Source organism: Vulpes lagopus, chromosome 10 (genome assembly GCF_018345385.1).
Source record: "Vulpes lagopus strain Blue_001 chromosome 10, ASM1834538v1, whole genome shotgun sequence".
Taxonomy (NCBI): Eukaryota; Metazoa; Chordata; class Mammalia; order Carnivora; family Canidae; genus Vulpes; species Vulpes lagopus.
In genome coordinates this window covers 48,729,293-48,751,365 of record NC_054833.1, presented here as the reverse complement: position 1 = coordinate 48,751,365, position 22,073 = coordinate 48,729,293, and the positions used below count along the sequence as shown (strand labels likewise).

The 22,073-nt window shown below is 39.7% G+C and overlaps 1 protein-coding gene across 1 annotated transcript in view; it reads left to right on the top strand.

Annotated features, from left to right (window-relative positions):
• FDX1 (ferredoxin 1) overlaps nt 1-13,925 on the top strand; it is a 31,912-nt gene extending 17,987 nt beyond the window's left edge. Inside the window, exons 3-4 of the mRNA XM_041771709.1 lie at nt 9,779-9,908; nt 12,655-13,925. Of these exons, the coding sequence (XP_041627643.1) occupies nt 9,779-9,908; nt 12,655-12,769 (245 nt within the window). The 3' untranslated portion in view covers nt 12,770-13,925. The remainder of the gene's footprint in view (nt 1-9,778; nt 9,909-12,654) is intronic.
• Nucleotides 13,926-22,073: the final 8,148 nt, after the last annotated feature.

Genomic DNA, 22,073 nt, shown 5'->3' with positions numbered 1-22,073 from the left:
CTTTGTGTTTGGTTTTTGGTGGTTTTATTATAATCAAGAAGATCTCTTCAAGTTGAGTTTGTTTGGGGACCTGTGAGCTTCATGAATTTGCATGTCCAAATCTCTCCCAGATTTTGGAAGTTCTCAGCCATTATTTCTTTAAATAAGCATTTTACTGTCTTTTCCCTTTCTTCTCCATCTGGGATTCCAGGAATTTATGGGTTGTTTGTTTTGATGGTCAGAACACCAGCAGATCACATAAACTTTCTTACTCTTTTCCATTCCTTTTTTTTTTTCTTTCCTCTGACAGGATAATTTTAAAGGTCCAACCTTCTAATTTGCAGATTCTTCCTTCTGCCTGGTCCCTTGTGTTGTTGATAGTCTCTTTTGCAGTTTCCATTTCATTCATTGTCCTCTCAGCTCCAGGATGTCTCTTTGGTTTTCTTTTATGATTTCTAGCTCTTTGTTAAACTACTGTTAAACTACTATGTACTATTTTGTACATGCCTCATTTTCCTGATTTCATCGAATTGTCTCTGTGTTTTTTTTTTTTGTTGTTTTTTTTTTAAATATTTTTTTTTAATTTTTTTTATTTATTTATGATAGTCACACAGAGAGAGAGAGAGAGGCAGAGACACAGGCAGAGGGAGAAGCAGGCTCCATGCACCGGGAGCCTGACGTGGGATTCGATCCTGGGTCTCCAGGATCGCGCCCTGGGCCAAAGGCAGGCGCCAAACCGCTGCGCCACCCAGGGATCCCTGTCTCTGTGTTTTTTTGTAGCTTATTGAGTTTCCTTAAAACATCTATTTGGAATTCTTTATCAGGTAAGGAGCAGATCTTTGTGTCTTTAGGGTCAGTTATTGGAAGATTATTGTGTTCTTTTGGTGGTGCAGTGTTTTCTTGATTTTTCACATTCCTCAAAGTCTTGTGATGCTGCCTTCATATCTGCAGTGGCAGTCACCTCCTCTGGTCTTTGCACACTGGGTAGGGAAATTTTTGTCAGGCCTTCAGTAGATTCACCTGCTGCATGCTTGCTCCCTCTTGTGGCACACTTCTTAAGCTTATGTGCTTTTTGAATTCTGCAGAGCCAGGTTGTATGCGAACAACCTCCCTTTTTACTTTTCCAAGGGCAGTCAGTCCTCCTGGGCTTGCAGATTCAGGCTGGTGTTGTGCACATGCCTACTAGTTGTCTGTATAAGCTCATTGTTGCTACCTTTGGGAGTGTGCCTGGGGATTTGGCCACCAGGCCAGAGGGGAGATGTGTGGGTAAGATGTGTGGAGTGCTTGGGGTATCCATAGGCCATTCCTGGTGCTCATAGGTGGGCCTCCCACTACAGTACATGACATGGTTAATAAAATTCATGTCCTGGGAAGTAGCTTAGTGGTTTAGTGCCGCCTTCGGCCCGGGGTGTGATCCTAGAGACCCGGGATCGAGTCCCACATGGGGCACTTTGCATGGAGCCTGCTTCTCCCTCTGCCTGTGTTTCTGCCTCTCTTTCTGTGTGTGTCTCATGAGTAAATAAATAAAATCTTTTTAAAAAATATATAAAAATAAAATAAAATAAAATAAAATAAAATAAAATAAAATAAAATAAATAAAATAAAATAAAATAAAATAAAATTCGTGTCCCTTTGATAATATTGCAAGACCTGGCTGCAAATCTCTTACTCACCGCCCCCTAATCATTCAGCTCAAACCCAGTACTCTGAATGAGGCAGGAGTGAATGGGCCTGTTTGGCAGTGTCTTCTCAAAACAGCTCTCCTCGTTCTGGGGCTGCACCGGAGTTTCAGTCTCCTGCCTGGATCCCACAGCTCCCACAGAGGCACTGTGTAAAGGGGTGCCAAGCTGTCATTGTTGAGGGTGGGATATGATCAAGGCACATCTTTGTTGTCTATCTTTCTGCTGTCACTCTCTCACCACAGTGAATTTTAAGACATTTTCATTACTCCAATTGGACATTCTCATTACTCCAAAGTGACATTCTTTACCTTTTAGCTATGTCTTCCAGCCCCCCATTCTGCACCCCTAAACAATCACATATTTGCTTTTTATATCTATAGATTTGCCTATTCTGGATACTGCATGTGAATGGAATCATATTATAAATCGTCTTTTGTAACTGAGTTCTTCCATTTAGTATAATATTTTTTTAAAGAGTATTCTTTTTTTCTTTCTTTTTTAAGATTTTATGTATTTATTCATGAGAGACAGACAGAGAGGCAGAGGGAGAAGCAGCCTCCATGCAGGGAGCCTGACTTGGGACTCGATCCAGGGTCTCCAAGATCACGCCCTGGGCTGAAGGTGGTGCTAAACCGCTGAGCCACCCAGGCTGCCCTAGTGTAATATTTTTAAGGTTCATCTGTGTTGTAGCATATATCAATACTTCATTCCTTTTTATGACCAAATAATATTAATATTCCATTATAGGGATATACTGCTTTTTGTTTACACTTTCATCCTTTGATGGATATTTGGATTGTTTCCACTTCTTGGCTATGGCCAAGATACGAAGGCAATTAATAAAGGAAGGATACTCTTTTCAATAAAGGGTGTAACGTTGGAACAATTGGACATCCATGTGGACAAATAAAAAGGAATCTTTTTTTTAATGAAAGGAATCTTGACCTATATCTGATACCTTATACAAAAATCAACTTAAAATTGATTTAGATCCAAATGTAAAATTTTATTATTATTTTTTTCAAATGTAAAATTTTAAAACTATGACACCCTTAAAAGAAAACATAGGAGAAAATCTTGGGACCCAGGTAGGCAAAGGGTTCTTAGATACGATGCTAAAAGCACAATCTGAAAAAGAAAAAAATATATAAATTGGAATTCATTAAAATTAAAAAAATTTACTCCACCAATGATATGGTCAAAAGAATGAAAAGACAAGCTACAAAGTGGGAGAAAATGCTTGCAAATCACATGTCCAATAAAGGACTAGTATCCCTAATATGTAAGGAACTCTGAAAACTCAACATTAGGGCAGCCTGGGTGGCTCAGCGGTTTAGCGCCACCTTCAGCCCAGGGCGTGATCCTGGAGACCCAGGATCAAGTCCCACGTCGGGCTCCCTGCGTGGAGCCTGCTTCTCCCTCTGCCTGTGTCTCTGCCTCTCTCTCTCTCTCTCTCTCTCTCTCTCTCTCTCTGTGTCTCTCATGAATAAATAAATAAAATATTAAAAAAAAAAAACCCTCGGGGATCCCTGGGTGGCGCAGCGGTTTGGCGCCTGCCTTTGGCCCAGGGCGCGATCCTGGAGACCCGGGATCGAATCCCACGTCGGGCTCCTGGCGCGTGGAGCCTGCTTCTCCCTCTGCCTGTGTCTGCCTCTCTCTCTCTCTCTCTCTCTGTGACTATCATAAATAAATAAAAATTAAAAAAAAAAAACCCTCAACATTAGACTAGCAACAACCCAATTAAAAAATAGGTAACAAGGCAGCCCCAGTGGCTCAGCAGTTTAGTGCCGCCTTTGGCCCAGGACATGATCCTGGAAACCTGGGATCGAGTCCCATGTTGGGCTCCCTGCATGGAACCTGCCTCTCCCTCTGCCTGTCTCTCTCTCTCTCTCTCTCTCTGTCCTTCATGAATAAATAAATAAAATCTTTTAAAAAAAGTAGTTAACAGATATGAACAGACACTTCACCACAGAGAATATAGAGATGACAAATAAGCACAGAAAAATATAGTCAAGGGCAGCTGAACTTGAACTTGTACGTATGTACAACTCTGGGCCATATAGAGCTTTCTCCTAGTAGTGCAAGAGACAGATGAGGCCATTCTCCCAAATGGCTTTAGAAAAAATGATGGAAATCCCCTCATCTCCCCTCCCACCCCCTCGACCCCAGATATTCAACATCTTCAATTTTTGGAACAAATGCAAGTGAAAGCCACAATGCAATGCAAGAACATACCTGCTAGAAACAAACTGTGCTACATCCACACAGTGGAATACTTGTCAGCAGTAAATAGAAATGAATTGTGGATGCACAAGACAACTTAGATGAATCTCATAGGCATTATGCTGAGTGAAAGGAGCCAATCTCTAAAGGTCACGTACTGTATGTTTATACAACATCCTGAAAAGACTAAACTGTAGGATGGAGACCAGATCTTTGGTTGCCAGGGGTTAGGGATGGGGGAGGGTGTGACTCCAAAGGAGCAGTGCAAGGGGATTTTTTGGGGTGATGAAACTGTTGTGTTTTGTGATTGTGGTGGTAGTTACACAAGCTTACATGTGTGTTAAAATTCATACAACTATATCCCAAAAGGGCACAATTGGAGAACTATCTTTAACTACAAGACCCAGTAACATAATAAATAGGAGGAGATAGCCATCATGTGAAATAATCTTTTATTATATGAAAAAAGAACAAGAAAAGGAATAACTTTTTATTCTGAAATAGCCTCTTATTCTTCTCACAGTTTTAGGCTCCTTTAAAAGATGTATTTTTTCCTCCTAAATACTTTTTTTCAGGGATATGTCTTCACTATTTTCTATAAGTCTTCCTGTTTGTTTGTTTTTTTTTTTTTTAATAAAACATATGGGTTAAATCTCAAAAGAAAAATACCATTCAGATTGTCATATTACCTTGGAGGTTTTGTTGGATTGTTTCTTCTAATAAGTCTGATTGATGAGATCTTATGAATCTTTGCTGCAGTTTTTTTCAGAAGTGACTCTTATAGCACAATAAGACTGTTAGGTCAGTCTGGTGCCATGTTTGCCATCTTATACAGGCTGATTTGATTTCATGCCGAGTCTAAAAGTCTCTATTATATTTGATTTCTTCCTAGCACAAAGAATAGGAAAAGCACACCTGTTGACAGCTTATGGCAGACAGAGTTTGAAAGGGACCATGAAATAAGGGGTGATCATGAACATAGCATACTGATTTAAAGAGTAAATACAGGACTAGAATATATAATAGGAACTTAGCTTGTAGGAACCAAAAGTTAATCTTCTGTATATACTTAATATTTGTCAAATCCTTACTAGAATCCTCTTCAGCTCTGAGCTTGGCAACTTAAGCAAGATGTGGAAACAGTTGGCAAGTTTCCTGAGAGGGCAATGAAAATTATACTAGAGAGTGAAAATAAAACCTTTAAGAGAAGGTTAAAAGAATTCAAGTTTCCTAGGGAAGAGAGTTGAAAGCATTATGAAGAGCTGGAACAGGGATGGTAACTCTTCATTTCATATGACCAGGTGGTGCAAAAAGGAATGTCCTAAATTTTTCCAGAGGGATTTCTTGGGCATATGAACTTTTCTCTCCATTCCACAATGATTGAGACCATATTGTATGCACTCTCCTCTTCCCTGGGCTTTTCTCACATCGCACCTTTCTGGCTCTCTCTCCACCATTTGGAACATTCTTATTTTGAATCCCTTTCTGGGAGGGGGTCTCTCCTTGGCTCTCTACTGGTAAAATCTCATGGTTTTTGCTTCTTTCTTATTCATCTCAAATCATTCTTTATACATAGCCACAGGTGAGATCTATCCAAAATAAAACATGCCACATCACTTTCCTGCTCAGAATCCTTTAGCAGCTTCCCATAACCCATCCCAGAGGTTCACAAGCACCACCTCTCCACAGGCTGGATCTGGGAGAGGACAGCTGAAGGGACAGGTGTCCATAACCCTCTAGCCACCCTCATCTCTGTGGCATCCCATCATGAGAGACAGTTGGCTACCTGAGCATGTGAGTTACCCACCCAATGTTTTAGGAGACAAAGTGGAGAATATCGGGTGTACAGAACAAGTCGGAGCTCCTCAGGAGGATAGGGAAGACCTTCCATATCAGATCCATTGTTCCTGCAGCCTCCACACACCCCATCTCGCCCAGAGATGTGGGTTTTGTCTCACACGGCCTGCAGTTGTCAGGATTTGGTTTTCTCAGTAACAGAACTCTGAAAGGAAGGATAATCTCTTTAAATTAAGAAGGTTGCTTGAGACATCTTACAAGGATTGTTTGACTTATGTTTTAAAGACAAAGGGAGGCTGGATTTCCTGATTTTTGTCCTACAGAATCTCTTGAGGGATTTGCCATTTTGGTGTTGAGTTTGTCTTGACTGGGTACTGGTGGAGTGAAAATAGGAATCAAGAGAAGTATATGGGGCAGCCCCCGTGGCTCAGCAGTTTAGCGCCTTCAGCCTAGGGTGTGATCCTGGAGACCCAGGATCGAGTCCCACATCGGGCTCCCTGCATGGAGCCTGCTTCTCCCTCTGCCGGTGTCTCTGCCTCTCTCTCTCTCTCTCTCTCTCTCTCTTGTCTGTCTCTCATGAATAAATAAATAAAATATTAAAAAACAAAAAGAGAGAAGTATATGTTTATTGAACAATCCTGAACAAGCCCATTGAGAATTGTGGTTCTTCTCTGTGGGGCCATAGAATACCAGAGCCCCAAGGCCTTCGAGATCATCTGCCTTAGTCATTATACAGATGAGGAAATTGCCTAGGACACAGGAGACAGTGTGGTAGGTCTTCAGGGTCACACTAGAACATTTTTCCTTTTAGTGCAGGAATTTTTGAATGCAGGATATACATATGAAGCCCCCCCTCCTTTAAGTAAAACATATCCATTTACCTTTTTGAGTGACATGTTTGACTTTGCACAAAAATAGAAAGGTCAGCTACTTGTTCAAACCAATTGACATGTGTATATATATTTGTATATCATATATGTGTATTTTTTTTTAATGTACTTGTTTGAGAGAGACAGCATGTGAGGAAGAAGGACAGAGAGAGAGAAAAACTCAAGCAGACTCCACGCAGAACATGGAGCCTAATAGAGCCTGACTTGAGGTTCAGTCCCAGGACTGTGAGATCATGACCTGAGCTGAAACCAAGAGTCGGATGCCCAACCAACTAAGCCACCCAGGCATCTCTATGTATAGATTTATTATATATGTTTAGATATATTTAAGTACAGTAACTTAGATTATGGAGTGGCAGGAACTAGTAATCTTCAATAGTGGGAAACTTAGCTGAAGCTATGACTCACCTTTAACTAGCAGTATGATCTTCATTCATTTAACTTCTTGGCTTTGATTCCTGTTGTATTTAAAAAGAAGTTGAGGGCAGCCCAAGTGGCTCAGCGGTTTAACACTGCCTTCAGCCCAGGACGTGATCCTGGAGACCTGGGATCAAGTCCCATGTCAGGCTCCCTGCATGGAACCTGCTTTTCCCTCTGCCTGTGTCTCTGCCTCTCTCTCTCTTTTTGTATCTCTCATGAATAAATAAATAAAATCTTTAAAAAAAAAATGAAAAAGTTGAATTATTTTAAGATTCTTTATAACTTACAAATAATAGTATTGATATGTAACAATAACATTAATACATGATAAATAATAATAAACTTGTATCAGGTTTACTACCTATATGGTATGGTTGCAAATGCACATGTTAAGTAAACACTCATATGTAATTCTTGCAACTACCATGTGAGGCTGGTGCAGCTACTGCTGAGGGAGCCAAGGTGTGGGCAGTAACGTACCTCAGGGTGATGCTGTTCATAAAAAGGAGCAGGGACTGAAGCCTGAGCGTTTGGCTCTGGAGCCCACCTGTAATTCCTGTACTTCACTGTAGGGTCCCTCTCCACTTCATCCTGTTACTGCTTTGAATTAGATTTAGAAAGAATGGACATTGAAGGAAGTCTCTTGTTTCTTTCTTGATTTTTTTAGATAATAAAATGTGAATAACAAATATTTAAATTATGAAGAAACAACTCTTATCAAAATAATTAATTCATGCAGAGGATAATTAAGCAGATAATTAGTTATTGATAATAGTTATGTATTTTATGTATTGTCTATTGACCAAAAGAGAATCTAAATCAAACTGAAGTTACATCTAGGACTCTGAATTTTTTTTTAAGATTTTTAATTTATTTATTCATGAGAGAGACAGAGAGAGAGAGAGGCAGAGACACAAGGCAGAGGGAGAAGCAGGCTCCATGCAGGGAGCCTGATGAGGAACTCGATCCCAGGTCCCCAGGATCACGCCCAGGGCCGAAGGCAGCACTAATCCACTGAGCCACCTGGACTGCCCAGGACTCTGAAATTTTTAAAGTTGTGTAGTTGTGTTTAAAAATTATGAAGAGGAAAAAACAAGAATAACTTTTACAGGCAGAATTTAACCAGGACATGATTCTCCATGATCCTGTTTTGTCAGATCCCCCTTTAGATGCCCAGTTTTGACAAGCTCAACCAGGCTGGGGGTTAGGATTTCTAGCTGTTGTGTGAGACAAACTTGAAGTAGCTCAGCCTGGAGAGGGAAGGGCAATCTCAAATGTATGTAAAGCTGCTGTTTAGAAGAGTCACTAAATAAGCAGTTAATAAAATTTTCAGAAAAACAGAATAGAAGAGGGACACCTGGGTGTCCCAGTGGTTGAGCATCTGCCTTCAGCTCAAATCGTGATCCTGGGGTCCTGGGATTGAGTTCCTCATCGGGCTCCCTGCATGGAGCCTGCTTCTCCCTTTGCCTATGTCTCTGCCTCTCTCTGTGTCTCTCATGAATAAATAAATAAAAATCTTTTAAAAAAGTAAAATAAGAAACAATAGAAGAGTAGTTGCTGGCAGGGGGAGAGAGGATAGGGAGAGGTTGGTAAAAGGATACAAACTTAAAGCTGTAAGATGAATAAGGTCTGAGGATTTAATGTGTAACATGGTGACTATAACTGATAACACTTTGTTGTATAACTGACATTTGCTAAGAGAGTAGAACTGAAGTGTCTTCACTAGAAAAAAAACACAAGATAAATATATGAGGTGATGGTATATTAATGAATTAGGTGTCCGCAGAAGCCCAGTGCAGAACTGGCGGCTTATGCGGTGAGCTTTCTGAGGCTTAGGTGACCGACCACTGGGATGGAAATGTTGCAGAGCAGATCTAGTCATGGTGTGGTTGGACTCGATGACTTTTCAGTTCCCTTTTTGCAGTACCTGGCGTAGAATAGGCACTGTCAGTAAATAACTGTCAAATTAGTAACCTGAAAAAAACAGGGTGGGAGGAATATTCTTATTTCATTATTTTAAAACCAGTGTAACTCTTGCAATGACTTACTTGATTCTTTTTTTTTTTTTTTTAAGATTTTATTTATTTATTCATGAGAGATACACAGAGAGAGAGGCAGAGACCCAGGCGAGAGAGAAGCAGGCCCCATGCAGGGAGCCTGATGTGAGACTCGATCCCAGGTCTCCAGGATCAGGCCCGGGGCCTAAGGCGGCACTAAACCGCTGAGCCACCCGGGCTGCCCTGATTCTGTCTTGTTTATGAGGAAGGAGAGAGAGAGAAGAATATTTGATTTAGACATATGTTTGGTTGCTTTCTGATTCCTGTCATATACCACAAGGCTTCATAAATTGTGTTGAGCTCTCCAGAATAAAGGTAAATAACTTATATAGCTATTATATGAATCATTACAGTGTAAGTTTAAAAATGCACACATTGTTATTATGTGTGCATGCCTGAGTTTATTGACTTGTAAACTCTTCGATATTAGGATTGTGTATATTTGTGTTTCCCTTCACAGCACCTAACCTAGAACCTTTTTGAGAATATGTGAAAGTGATTTCAAATTGTGTGTGTGTGTGTGTGCAAGGCAGGGGGGCCGGGAGGCAGGGGAGCAAGGTGGGGGGCGTTGTCCCTAAGTTTCATTATTATTCAGAAACAAAGTCCGATCATCTCTGTTTGCTAATGCTGATTCTAAAATTTAGAAATACTTCACTTTGATTAATTCAAACTAGATTTGAATTGTATTTAATATAGGGGAGAGTGTGTTCAATTTTTGTTGCTTTTGTAGGTGCATGTGAGGGAACCTTGGCTTGCTCTACATGTCACCTCATCTTTGAAGAGCACATATTTGAGAAGTTAGAACCAATCACTGATGAGGAGAATGACATGCTCGATCTGGCGTATGGACTAACAGATAGGTAAGATGTCAGGACCACTTCAGCTAGACCAGCAATCTGGGAAGATAAAGTTTTTAGTAGTTCCTATCTGAGACCAGACGCACACATGTGATAGTGATCTCCTGGCAAAGATAGAAAACAGTCACAAACCTTGAATATCAAATATGTGACATTTCTTTTAGTTTTCACTCTTCTACAATTTTCACCCTTATGAGACTTTCCTTTTTGCTGAAGTTAAAAATCAATTGAAGTTATTGGCGGTAAAAGTTCTAGATCCTAATAAATCTTCTTTAATCTATTTTTATTCCAGGGATTAATATTTATCACAGTTTAATATTGGGATTGGGATTCAATATTAAATCAATATTGATTTAATAAATCAATATTTATTAAATAAATATTGATTCAATATTAAATCAATATTGATTTAATAAATCAATATTAAATTGGGATTCAATTTAATGATTTTTATGGTGTTCTTAAAGGACAGATTTGATAATTGGATGAAATTATCATGGGAAGTTTTACCTACTTGAAAGAATAGAATTTTTAAAGAAACTTAAGATATGATAGTAACTATATTAAAATGAATAGTTTTGTTTCTAAGTGTACCTTATACCAACTTAAAGCTTATTCTTGCTATTAATAATGGGTAGAATTACTCTTAAAACTAGTCAGATTTATAGTAATGAGTGATACTGAGTGATACTTTATTTTTAAAATTTTTTAAAGATTTTATTTATTTATTTGAGAGAACAAGCAGGGGGGAGTGGCAGGCAGAGGGAGAGAGAGAGAAGCAGACTCCCCACTGAGCAGGGAGCCCTATGTGGGGCTCCATCCCAGGAATCTGGGATCACCACCTGAGCCACCCAGGTGCCTTGAATGATACTTTATTTTTAAAAATTACCTAGTCTTTGGTTGGAGTTAGAGGAGGTAGTTAGTTGAGTTACTATTTCAATGGAGCCAGATCATGAGGGCTTACTTAAGGTTGGCTTTGGTGTTTAACACCCTCCCTACATAGTAGCCAAGCCAAGCTGAAGTCCCATATTGTCTCAAATGTGCCTTGAATCCCTTTGCCTCAAATGCTTCTCTCCATTATCTTTTATTAAGTGTCATATCCTTCCCATCCTTTAAAGCCCATTCTAAGCACCATCTCCCCTGGCCAGAAGTAAGTGTTCTCTTCTCAGATCCTCTGGCTTTCTTTCTTTCTTTTTTTTTTTTTAAAGATTTTATTTATTTATTCATGAGAGACACACGGAGAGAGGCAGAGACGCAGGCAGAGGGAGGAGCAGGTTCCTGGTGGAACTCAGTCCCAGAACCCTGGGATCACGACCTGAGCTGAAGGCAGACGCTCAACCAAGGAACTACCCAGGCATCCCTCTCGCTTTCTCTCTGTGATATTGGTCATGATCTCACATGTTAATTATGTGCAGATGTATCTCATTTCTTCTATTTGATTGAAAATTCTCTCCATACTGATATTTGGTAATTAATTCCCAGAGCAATCCTATGAGGAACCTGCTTATTCTTCATCTTTAGGATTAGGTGAGGAAACTAGTATGTGGTGGCAGGGTTAAGAAAGTTGCCTGTGAATATGCCATGTTCAGTGCTGGATTCTGGACCATTGGTTGGTTGGCCCTGAGCCTGATGCTGCCTCCTTACTGCATCCCTGGCACCCAGCACATAAAAGTGTTCAGTGATGGAAGTGAGTTGCTGTTCTTTGCATACCCATTGACATTTATTTCTGGGCCTTTAGATGCTCAATAAATGCTTGATGGATACATTAATGAAACCAAGACCTGCATGCCATATTCCATCCAATTGTAGACAACTTGACTGTAACATTAATATATTTGGTTTTATGGGCCTCTAAGAAAGACAAAAGGACTGCTGATTAAAATACTGGTACAAAGTTATCACTTAACATTTTGTGCATATTAAAAGAGCTATTTATACTTGTCTGACATAGATTTGCACATCACTATTAAAAAAGTAAAATATAAGTAAAATGGTAGTAATTCTGAAAAAAAAAGAAAATGGACTTATAGTTCTTCTTCCAATGACAAATATTTGCTTTACTAATATCAGGTTTATGTCCTGCTATGTATATTTTGTATTCTTAATTTTCATAGACTTTTTGGACTTATTTCACACATGTAATATTAACATCCTTCCCATAACTCAGTTGGAGAGACATCTATCAAACATAGTCACTGAGTTCATGGCTCTGATGTGACCGCCACCTCCCAGTGCAGCTGGGATTGTAAGAAGCCATTGATTTTAAGATGCATCTCAATTTCAGAGATGTTAAAAAATGTGGCAAAAAATACGCATTTGATAATTGATGACTTAAGTCTCTATTTCAAATTTCTTGTTTTAAAAGCTTTAAAAAGGGTAAGCTTTCTTCTATAGTCCATAGGTTTCAATGCTCTGGGGATTGATTAATCATTCTCTTGGTATTGCTCAAACCTCTCTTCTCTTCATTGTCATGCCTTCTGATTATTTCATTGCTTGTCAGCCCTTTCACCAAAAAACAGTAGTTGTAGTAGACGCTGGAAACTGAAGATGAGCTTTTTGTTGGTCACATTTACCTTCTGTTACCCTCTAGTTATGAAACTGTTGGGTATATGTTTTTGATGTAATGAAAATTGAAAAGGTAAGTAAATCCCTAACTGCTTTGGGTAAGAAAATGTCCTATCATCAACTGTAGTGCCTTGTGAGTAACACATACTGAATCCTAAACCGTACTTCTCGCTTTTTTCTGCAGATCTCGATTGGGCTGCCAAGTCTGCTTGACAAAGGCTATGGACAACATGACGGTTCGGGTACCTGATGTTGTGGCTGATGCCAGACAATCCGTTGATGTGGGCAAGAACTCCTAAACTAGAATAAATCGGAATATTTTCACAAAATTTTACCTATTTTTATAATTATTATTTCTTAATGTAATTACATGAGAACATGGGTGAAGGGGTTTATTATGATTATTAGCTATACCACTTTAATCGACCTTACATTACTACATTTTATAGATTTCAAAGTATGCCATCTTTATTTTGGTTAAATTATAAAAAGCAAATCAGATATTAGAAAATAGTTACTATTCTAGAATCATACATATTATACCTTATGTTTGCTAGCAAGATGTTTTCACATAAGTCTTATGTCTAATTACCTGTAAGTTATGTTAATAAAAGGTATTATTTTCCCTGTTAGATGTGAGTGAAGGCAGAGATCTAACATGGCTTGTCTGGAGCAATAGAGCAAATTAGAAGATAATGTACTAGAACTCGAATCTTCTTATTACAAGTTATATGTTCAAATTGAAACTAGATAAATTATGAATATCTTATTTATAGCAATAATTAAATGGACATAACTAATTGCTCAAATTTCAAAGATTTTTGTTGCCTTCTAAATAAATATTTCAGAGTTTTGATTCAGTGAAAAGTCTCTGGGCTTCCTCATAGCATGGTGGCTGGCTTCTGCGAGCCAGCACCATGAGAGGGAGGCCTGTGCCAGGTGTGCCCTAGGTATAAAAGTCACACAGCATCATTTCTGCCTGTTCTTCTCATTAGGAGTGAGGTACTGAGTCTGGCCCATCACCTGAAGAGGGTGTCTGGGAACTTGCAGACATGATTTAAAGCCACCACAGTAACCATTATTTTCAAGTTAGCTTATTGGCACATTATTGCCTGAGAAAACCAGCCTTTTAACTAAAGTGTTCTAAACTTTTCAAGAAGGGCTGGATTTTGCTCTTACATTGAATTTTTAAAGATTCTGTGTCTTCTTTATTATGATGGTTCATTGGTTTTATTCTGTAACTCCCAACAGTTTTCTTCCTGACAGTTGTTTAAAATGAGAGGGAATAATGGTAGGTTCCCTTTCAATGCTGTATAATTTTAGTTTACATTTCTCTGCATTTTGCCATCAAGAAAGGCAGCTTCCTTTGGTGTAATAGTATATATAATTGTTGGTTACATGCTAACATTTAATATTGTATTTGGTTTTCACAAATAAAACCAACCTGTAATTACATAAGTAATTCAGAACTGCTGAATTAGTTTTTCAAAAGAACAATTCTAAGAATTTTGAAAACCTTTTGCCTAACTTTTGCTGTGAAAATGTTGTCTGATTTGTCATAAAGGACAGTTTTCTTATTTTCTTTATAACTATTTAAGTATCATGGTGATCCATGTGGCTTCTATCATAGTCATTTAGCATTTACTAGAACAGTTATATTTCGTTTGAAAAATTGTTTTCTAATGGGGAACTTAGATTCATTATATGTTTTTGCATCTTTTTCTTCTTTTTCTTTTTACCACTCTTTTAATTGCTTTTCTTGCTCTTAAACTCCCTGAAATTTTGTAGTAAACCACATTTTGGATCAGAATCTGTTAGATGGATTTCTTATTTATAGGTTAACTTATCACTCTATAAATTAAAAAGTAGAAATAATGTGTTGTATGTACATTTCTAAAAATAGTATATGAAACTTTATTTTAAGCATAAACTATTCAAAGGTATTCAAACATACACAAACTTTGTTTCCTAATAGAAAAATATTTAAGAATAGAAATATGATCTTGGTTAAGCAACAACGGGATTCCTTTCATGTGTCAACACATCACATGATATCAAGTTGTTTTTATCGATAGATTTTCTTTTGTTTATAAGTTTCTAGAAACTTAAAAATTAGGAAACCAGCTGGCAGGAGGAAGGCATGATCACTTGCAGACATGGAGTGGCTATTTCAGAACAGAAACAGAGTTAAAAGATAATTTAAATCTGCCAGAGGCCATTGAGTAGTGAGGTAGATGGGAAAGATCTCTGTAGTGAGCGTTACTTCTGCAGAAACTGTTAGTAATAAATCATCTAATCAGTGCCTTCATTCCCATTTCCTCCTGACTCTCAGCTGCTCATCTTACTACCTGGATATATTATTTGTCTTTTAATTTTTAGACTTGATTTGATGTTATAAAATTACATCAGACCCATCATGCTTTTTTGGTTTTCTTTGTCTATTAGGCATTGCTGACCATTCCGCTTGATTAAGTCTTTTTCCTCCTTCATATCTGCCCAAGTACTCTGCCTCAGACTGCCCTTTACAGCATTTACTACATATGGCTATTATTACATGTAGTGCCCTATTTGTCCCCTAATAAACTAAGCTTTTTTAAAAAAAGTTTTTTTTTCTTTTTTAAGATTTTTATTTATTTGACATAGACCAAGCAAGCATGCACGCTTAGTTGAGGGAGGGGCAGAGGGAAAAACAGACTGCCAGCTGAGCTGGGAGCCTGATGTAAGACTCAATCCCAGGACCCTGGGATCATGATCTAAGCCCAAGGCAGATACTTAATTGACTGAGCCACCCAGGTGCTTTAGACTAAGCTTTTTATGAATAAGGACTGGGTTGTGTTCTACTTTGTAACTGCAGTGTCTATCACGGTATTTATCCGACAACAGGTACATAATAAATACTTGAATTAAACAAAACCTGTTATAAGGATTATGCTTCCAGTATTTTGCTCTGTGGCAGTCTTCTGTTAGGGATGAGACTCATGAGCTCAATATAGGCATGTATACTGAGCCTGCCTCTTCAACTTAACAGAAATCAGGACACAGGTTTTCCTGAGAAATCAGATAATTTCCACTGTATTAAAAAAGATTGTTCAACTTGTCTTCTTTTTTAAACATACCTTGAATGAAGTAGCTTTTTGGATGACCCAAAGCCGGGTCTCCCCTGTGCTGGTCTTAGATCTTATAGATAGTTGGTCCTGTAGATGGTACATGGTTTCTGTCCCCTCTGTGACACTATCATGACCAAGCCTCCACATGGGCGGTCCTCCATCCTGTGAGTGTCCACCTGCCATCACATAGTTCAGAAGGCCTCAGTGGTTTCTCATTAGTGTTAGGCTTCTCATTGGTCCTAATGAGCATTCCTTAAGGCAGCGAAAAAAGGGATAGGTAGGTAGTTTGAAGACTATTTTCCCAAACCAAGCAAACCAAAGACAGAAAAATTGAGAAACACACTCTTCCTAATAGTTTTAATGTCCTTTAAAAAATAGAGTCTTATTTTGTTTAACTGAACTCCAGAGACTGAGTGTGCATCAGAGAGAAAACAAGGTGAGCTCTCCTTTGCAGTGAGGGAAAAGCATGGGGTTTATTGTTTGAAGATCTGGATATGTTTTTTAAAATTATCTAAAATTTGGAAATAAAGCAAAAAGATTACTGCAGGTCACTTTAAAGTGGTACTTAGGGGCACCTGGGTGGCTCAGTGGTTGAGCATCTGCCTTTGGCTCAGGGCATGATCCCAGAGTCCTGGGATTAAGTCCCACATCGGCCTCCCCACAGGGAGCCTGCTTCTCCCTCTGCCTATGTCTCTGCCTCTCTCTGTGTGTCTCTCATGAATAAATAAACTCTTTAAAAATAAAAGTAAAGGGGCACTTAGAGGATTGTCTAATGGGGCACCCAAGGATCACCTGATGTTCTAAGACAGGAACATTAGCAAATTATGTCCTAGGGGTCAAATCCAGCCCCCCACCTGTTTCATGTCAGTCAGCCTTACTGGAATGCCCCATGCTCATCCAGTATTTATTGCCTATGGCTGCTTTCATTTGATCGAAACAGAGTTGAGTAGTTATGACAGAGACCAAATAGCTTGTGCCACCTGAAATACGTGCTATCTGGCCTTATATGGAAAAAGTTTGCTGATCCTACCTCCAGAGGAGGTAACTCTGACTTAGTACTTACTGGTCATTAGGACACAGCCCCACTAAAGTTAGACTTTTAAAAATAAAAAATAAAAAAGATGCATTTTTTTATTTGAGAGCACATGCTAGAGGGGGAGGGGCAAAGGGAAGGAGAGACAAACAGGCACCCTGCTCAGTGGGGAGCGATCCCAGGACCCTAAGATCATGACCTGAGCCAAAATCAAGAGTTGGATGCTTCACCGATTGAGCCACTCCATCGCCCATTCTAAAGTTAGATGTTAAGTAACTTAGAGAAGATTAAGTTGCAAAGGTTTTCTTGTTGGTAGAAAAGGGAACTCTGAGAGTTATGGATTCCTGTCTTGTAGGGCATTATCATGTTTTTACAGTGACCTGTGTGGTCTCCGTCCAGCACTCTTTCCCACTGTGTCCATGTCTGCATGTGTGTATTCGTTTCTTGTGTCATCTTTGAGCTGGGTTTGTCATTCTGCTGGCCTACTCATTAATGAGCTAAATAAATCTTTGACATGTGCTCACTATGTATTTGTATGAGAGCCCTTTATAATTCATAGAAAATTATACAATGACCTCTTGACACCTATCTGTGCCTCCTCACAGATTTTCCATCTTGAGGTAGTCAACCCTCTGGTTACCTATCTGGTAAGTAGAGATACTTTTACCGAGTACCTCAGCCAAACCACTCTCTCCTCCATGTAATAATAGCCACTGGACAACATTTTGTAGTACTTAAATTAAAAGATAATCTGTGTAAACACTTTTAACTATAAAGCACTATATAGTTGTTCACTGTTACTTCTTGACAAAAATCTCGACCTTAGGTAATAAAGTAGAGGCGGAATTCTTATGTAGGACTTGCAGACCGAGACTCGATTCTTTGACTTTTCCCATTTAGAATAGTTATTTTAAAAAGCAGATGTACATAAGGGTTAATCTTAAGCCTAACTACCCACCTGATGAATGTGCTAAAAATGAAGGTGCTATATTATAATCTTTTATGTTAGAAAAATAGTCCATCGATAACCACGTATATTAAATCCTCAAGAAGTAGTGATGAGTTGAAAATTTCTAGTCTGTAATAACTACAAAAGGAAGCAGATAACAATGCAGCTGTGAGTGTGAGCTGGAAATAACTCATTGCCTTTTTATTGGAAGAAAAGATAAGGAGCAATTCTAATAAAAGAAGTACCTGTGGCTGAAAATGGAAATATAAATTGTTTACTTAGAGCAACATCAGTTCTTTCAAACCACACAGTTCCTTGTAATACTTCAAAACACATTGCCACATGGAAACCTCCGAAAGGAAGACGAGCACTCTAGCATGATCAGCTTACTGTCTCCTACTAAATTGAGATTATACATAGGAGTTTAAGTATGTTAATCAAGCTCAGATTTTATTATTATTTTTTTACATATTCCTTGATATTTTTTGGATTAATAAGTGTAATTATGTTAAATCTTAATTTTTAAGAGTATGATCACTGGCTAGATATTGCATGATAGATAAACCACTTCTTGAGCATGAGTGAAAACATTTCGAAGAAAATTCTAACAATCCCATAAGGGTGCCATTTAACCTAACTCTGCTGTGGGGAAATACCATGCTCTGACTGCTCAGTTTTGAGCAGTGTCCTCTACAACCGAGTGAAACTGCAAAAAAGATTGCCATGTATACAGTAATTTCAACTGATACAGTCTACCTAAGATCAGGTTTGAATTATGAAACCAAAACTGACAGTTCCTGTAGTCTTTTATTAAATTCCAGTCTCTTTTGTTCATGTTACATTCTAAATGCTTTGAGGAGTATCTGGCACATAGTAGGTGGTCACTCAATATTAGTTGAATTTTTAAATGAATCTCCTATGAAGAGACCTTCTGGCCTGCCTACCACTGTTCCCTGAATGGCTTCTGGGGTAAATAGCAGGGGCTTGTGAGAGGAGAAAATCTCAGGTTAGAGCTTTGGATTAATAAGTGTAATTATGTTAAATGAGTCACTAAACTAAAGAAAAGCAAAAAGCTTCTATACCATTGACAGCTTCCAAGGTTAAAGTCTTGGGTTATAGCTCTTATCAGGATGATGAGGAGACAAACTTTCAAGTGTTTTTAAGTCTATTACTTTTGCCAGACAGTTGAACTCTTCAGAAGGACAAAATGATTATTTCTTTTGAGAATGCTGCCAGATATCCTGAAACTGAAAATAAAGTGCTCATTTGCTCGGCAGTGGGGTGGGCATACTTTGACCTGGCGCCCTCCTCTGCCAGCTTCTGCTTGTGTGTCCTGCACAGCGCAGTGCTCAATGATCAGACTTTTGAGTATGGAGGCTTCTTGTATTGTAAAGGGCAGAGACGCTGGCCCTAGAAAGCTGACTTTTCTGGCTTTCTCTTACTCCGCCAGAGACTAAAATGTTTGTCTAACTGTTGCACCAGCTCTCAGCCAACCAGCTGGTTGCATTTGTGCAGGAATCATGCACAGCCTTGGAACCCTGCCAGATGCCCTGTGAAACCCCATCCTTGGGGGTTCAGAGCCTCATCTTGATGTGGTTAATGCACACACCTCAAAATATCCACCATCAAGCCCAGAATACATGCCAAGCAGCAGGATAACAGAACTTACCACAAGGCATTAGATTATGAAACCACCTGTTGGCACTCATGTGTCTCCATTATTACACAACATTTTTATGCCACAAGTCCAACTTCGTGAACTGACTAGTCTTCCAAACCAAAAGTTGTTTGGAGAGAGAGCAAAGGAAAAGCTAAACAGGAAATAAGTAAGCCAACAGTCATCACCTAATGCAACTGCATAGAAAAGTTGAAAAATATTTTAAGTGTTTTCAAAATGTTTGTAGATATCAAAGAGCCAAACCATCTGGGTGAAACATTCCATTACCCTTAGCTCTTTTGTAGGGGGCATTAGTTTTGAACTAGAAAAGCTTACCCCTGCCCAAGGTAACATACTTTGCACTTCACACCTCATTCAAAACTTCCAAGCATGTTAAGTTCTAATTAGTAATAAAATTTAGAAGTGCATGGCTATTAATGTTTTTCTTTTAAACACTTGTCCATGAGGCTTAAAGAAGAGAGGAATCTCCCCTATCCCATTCCCGCCAGGATGTTAATTCTGCTCTCGCTCCTCCTGTCTGCCCTGCCCTCCCCCTTTCGCATCCTTCCCTTGTGATATTCAGGAAGCTCCTTCAAGACTTGCAGCTTGAAGGAGCCAGGTCATATTAGAATTCTGATTCTCAGGGGTGCTCTGCCTCCTACTCCCCACCTGACCCTACCCTTCCTCTCTCTGCCCCTTTGTGTAGTACCTGTTGTGTCCCTCTCCTCCAAGACACCTTCCACATCCAACCAGGTACTAGCACTGAGTAATTAGCAGGAGAGAGTTTACTGGTGGAACTGGTTAGTCTTGAAAGAATTTGCTTATTTGCTCACCTGATAAACCCGGGCTGGAGATGAGGGGCCATGGTTTTGGACAAAGGATACATTCAGGACAAGTTAGGGTCAGCTTCTGAAGCCTCAGAGGTCACCTGTAAAAGCCCCACGTAGAGACTGGCATATGAGACCATGTCCCATCTAGGGGAGGAGGGGACCAGGAGGATGGCAGTAGCTGTTGTTCCTCTCCGGCCAGTTTTGTTGCCAAATAGGAAGGCAGGCTGGTATTTTCAGATTTTTTTTTCCCCAAGAGAGCTGGGACCCAAGTTTGTATGTGAAATCTCCTGATTGTTGTATGTTTGCAAGGATTTTAAGTTTGGTTTCTTTTTAATGTTATATGTAATGAATAAAACAGCCATGAGCAGGAACATTGGACTGCCATCTTGCGACGTCTGGTCTACAGAACCCTGGATTGTTAGGACTGAAGGCTCTGACATGTCCACATGGGTCTCCTTCCGTGAATTTCATTGTCACGGTACTTTAAAATTCATTCACCTGCTGAGGGATTCTTTGGGCTTTGGAGGCTGGCCAGACTGGAGGCGAGCCTGTAAGCCAACCATGGACTGGAGCAGATGGCCCAGCCTCTCGCAGCTTCCAGGCTTCCTGGATTCTAGGCTTCCTGAAGGGTCCACATCCTCTCCTGTCACCAAATGGAAAGAGCCCATTGTGTCATCCAAGATCTCACCAAGTCTTGCTGTAGTAGTTGTAAGAAAGCTTTAACAAGCCTAGACTAAAACCATCCTCCATTAGGATGATCAATCTGAAAATAGATTGGATCTGTTTGGATCTGTTTGGATGAATGATTGGATCATTTCACATTCCACAGGCGAAGTCCAAGCCCCTTGCTCTAGCACATGAGCTCCTGAGCCTCGTGCCTTACAGTCTAGTAACACAAAAACCCCTGTAGTTCCCTGAACACATCATGCAGTTTCGTAACTCAGCATTTGCTTAGCCTGATCCCTGGAGCATGCTCCTGCCTCTTCTTGGCTCGGCTAACTCTTGATCCTCTTTTAGACGTCTCTGGGAAATGTCCTCTGGGCTCCCAGCTGGGGTGAAGTGCCCTCTTCCTGGGGCCCAGGATACGGTTCCCTCTTAGCATCTGCTATATCAGTGTGTACTGAGATTGGCTGTGGGCTTTGTCTCTGCCACCGAGCTGTGAGCACATGCTGTGTATCCCACTCAGAGCTCAGTGCCTGACACACCCGTCTATCACTAGATACTTGTACTGAAATGTTGGAAAGCAGGTGCATCATTTGTGTAAATCTCAATAAATGTTAATTTCCTTCTTTGTCCCAGGGTCACACACAAAATTAAGAAAAAAGGCAACACTAGGGGCACCTGGATGGCCCAGCTGGTTATCGTCCAACTCTGATTTCGGCTCTGGTCGTGATCTCAGGATTGTGAGATCCAGCGCTGCATTGAGCTCCACACTGAGCAGGGAGTCTGCTTTCCTCTCTCTCCCTCTGCCTCCCTAAATCAATCAATCAGTCAACCTAATGGGGAAAAATGGCAACATGGATAGACCTCCACCTAGCAGCACTTAACAGACTCCTCTCCTTTTCTCCCTCCTAGCTCTGGTTTCAGTTTCCTTATCTTTATATGGAGCCTGTTGGACTGATCTCTAAGGCAATTTCCACTTGGAAAGTTCCTTATTGGTTCTACTTTGACTTAGACGTTTGTTTATACCCTCTTAATGACCCACAGAAGGCTGTGCACACATGGGGCTTTCTTCGGTGCCCAAATGGGTGATTTTGGAGGTTAAATGCCACTATGACATTCACTGTGACCAGGGCAGTGGTCTTGCCAAAGGGGCACAGTAAAGTGCATCCAGGAAGGTCTTCCAGTTTCTGAAGATGAATGTAAAATACAAAATGTCACCGCTTCCCAAGCGCTGCTGGAGTGATCCTGCCTCAAGTATGTCAGCCTTATTACTTTATAATTACCTTCTGACCTTTACTGACTCTGACAGTTGTGAATCTTTTAAAAAAGGATTCAAGAATATTACCATTATGCAGTTGCCTAGA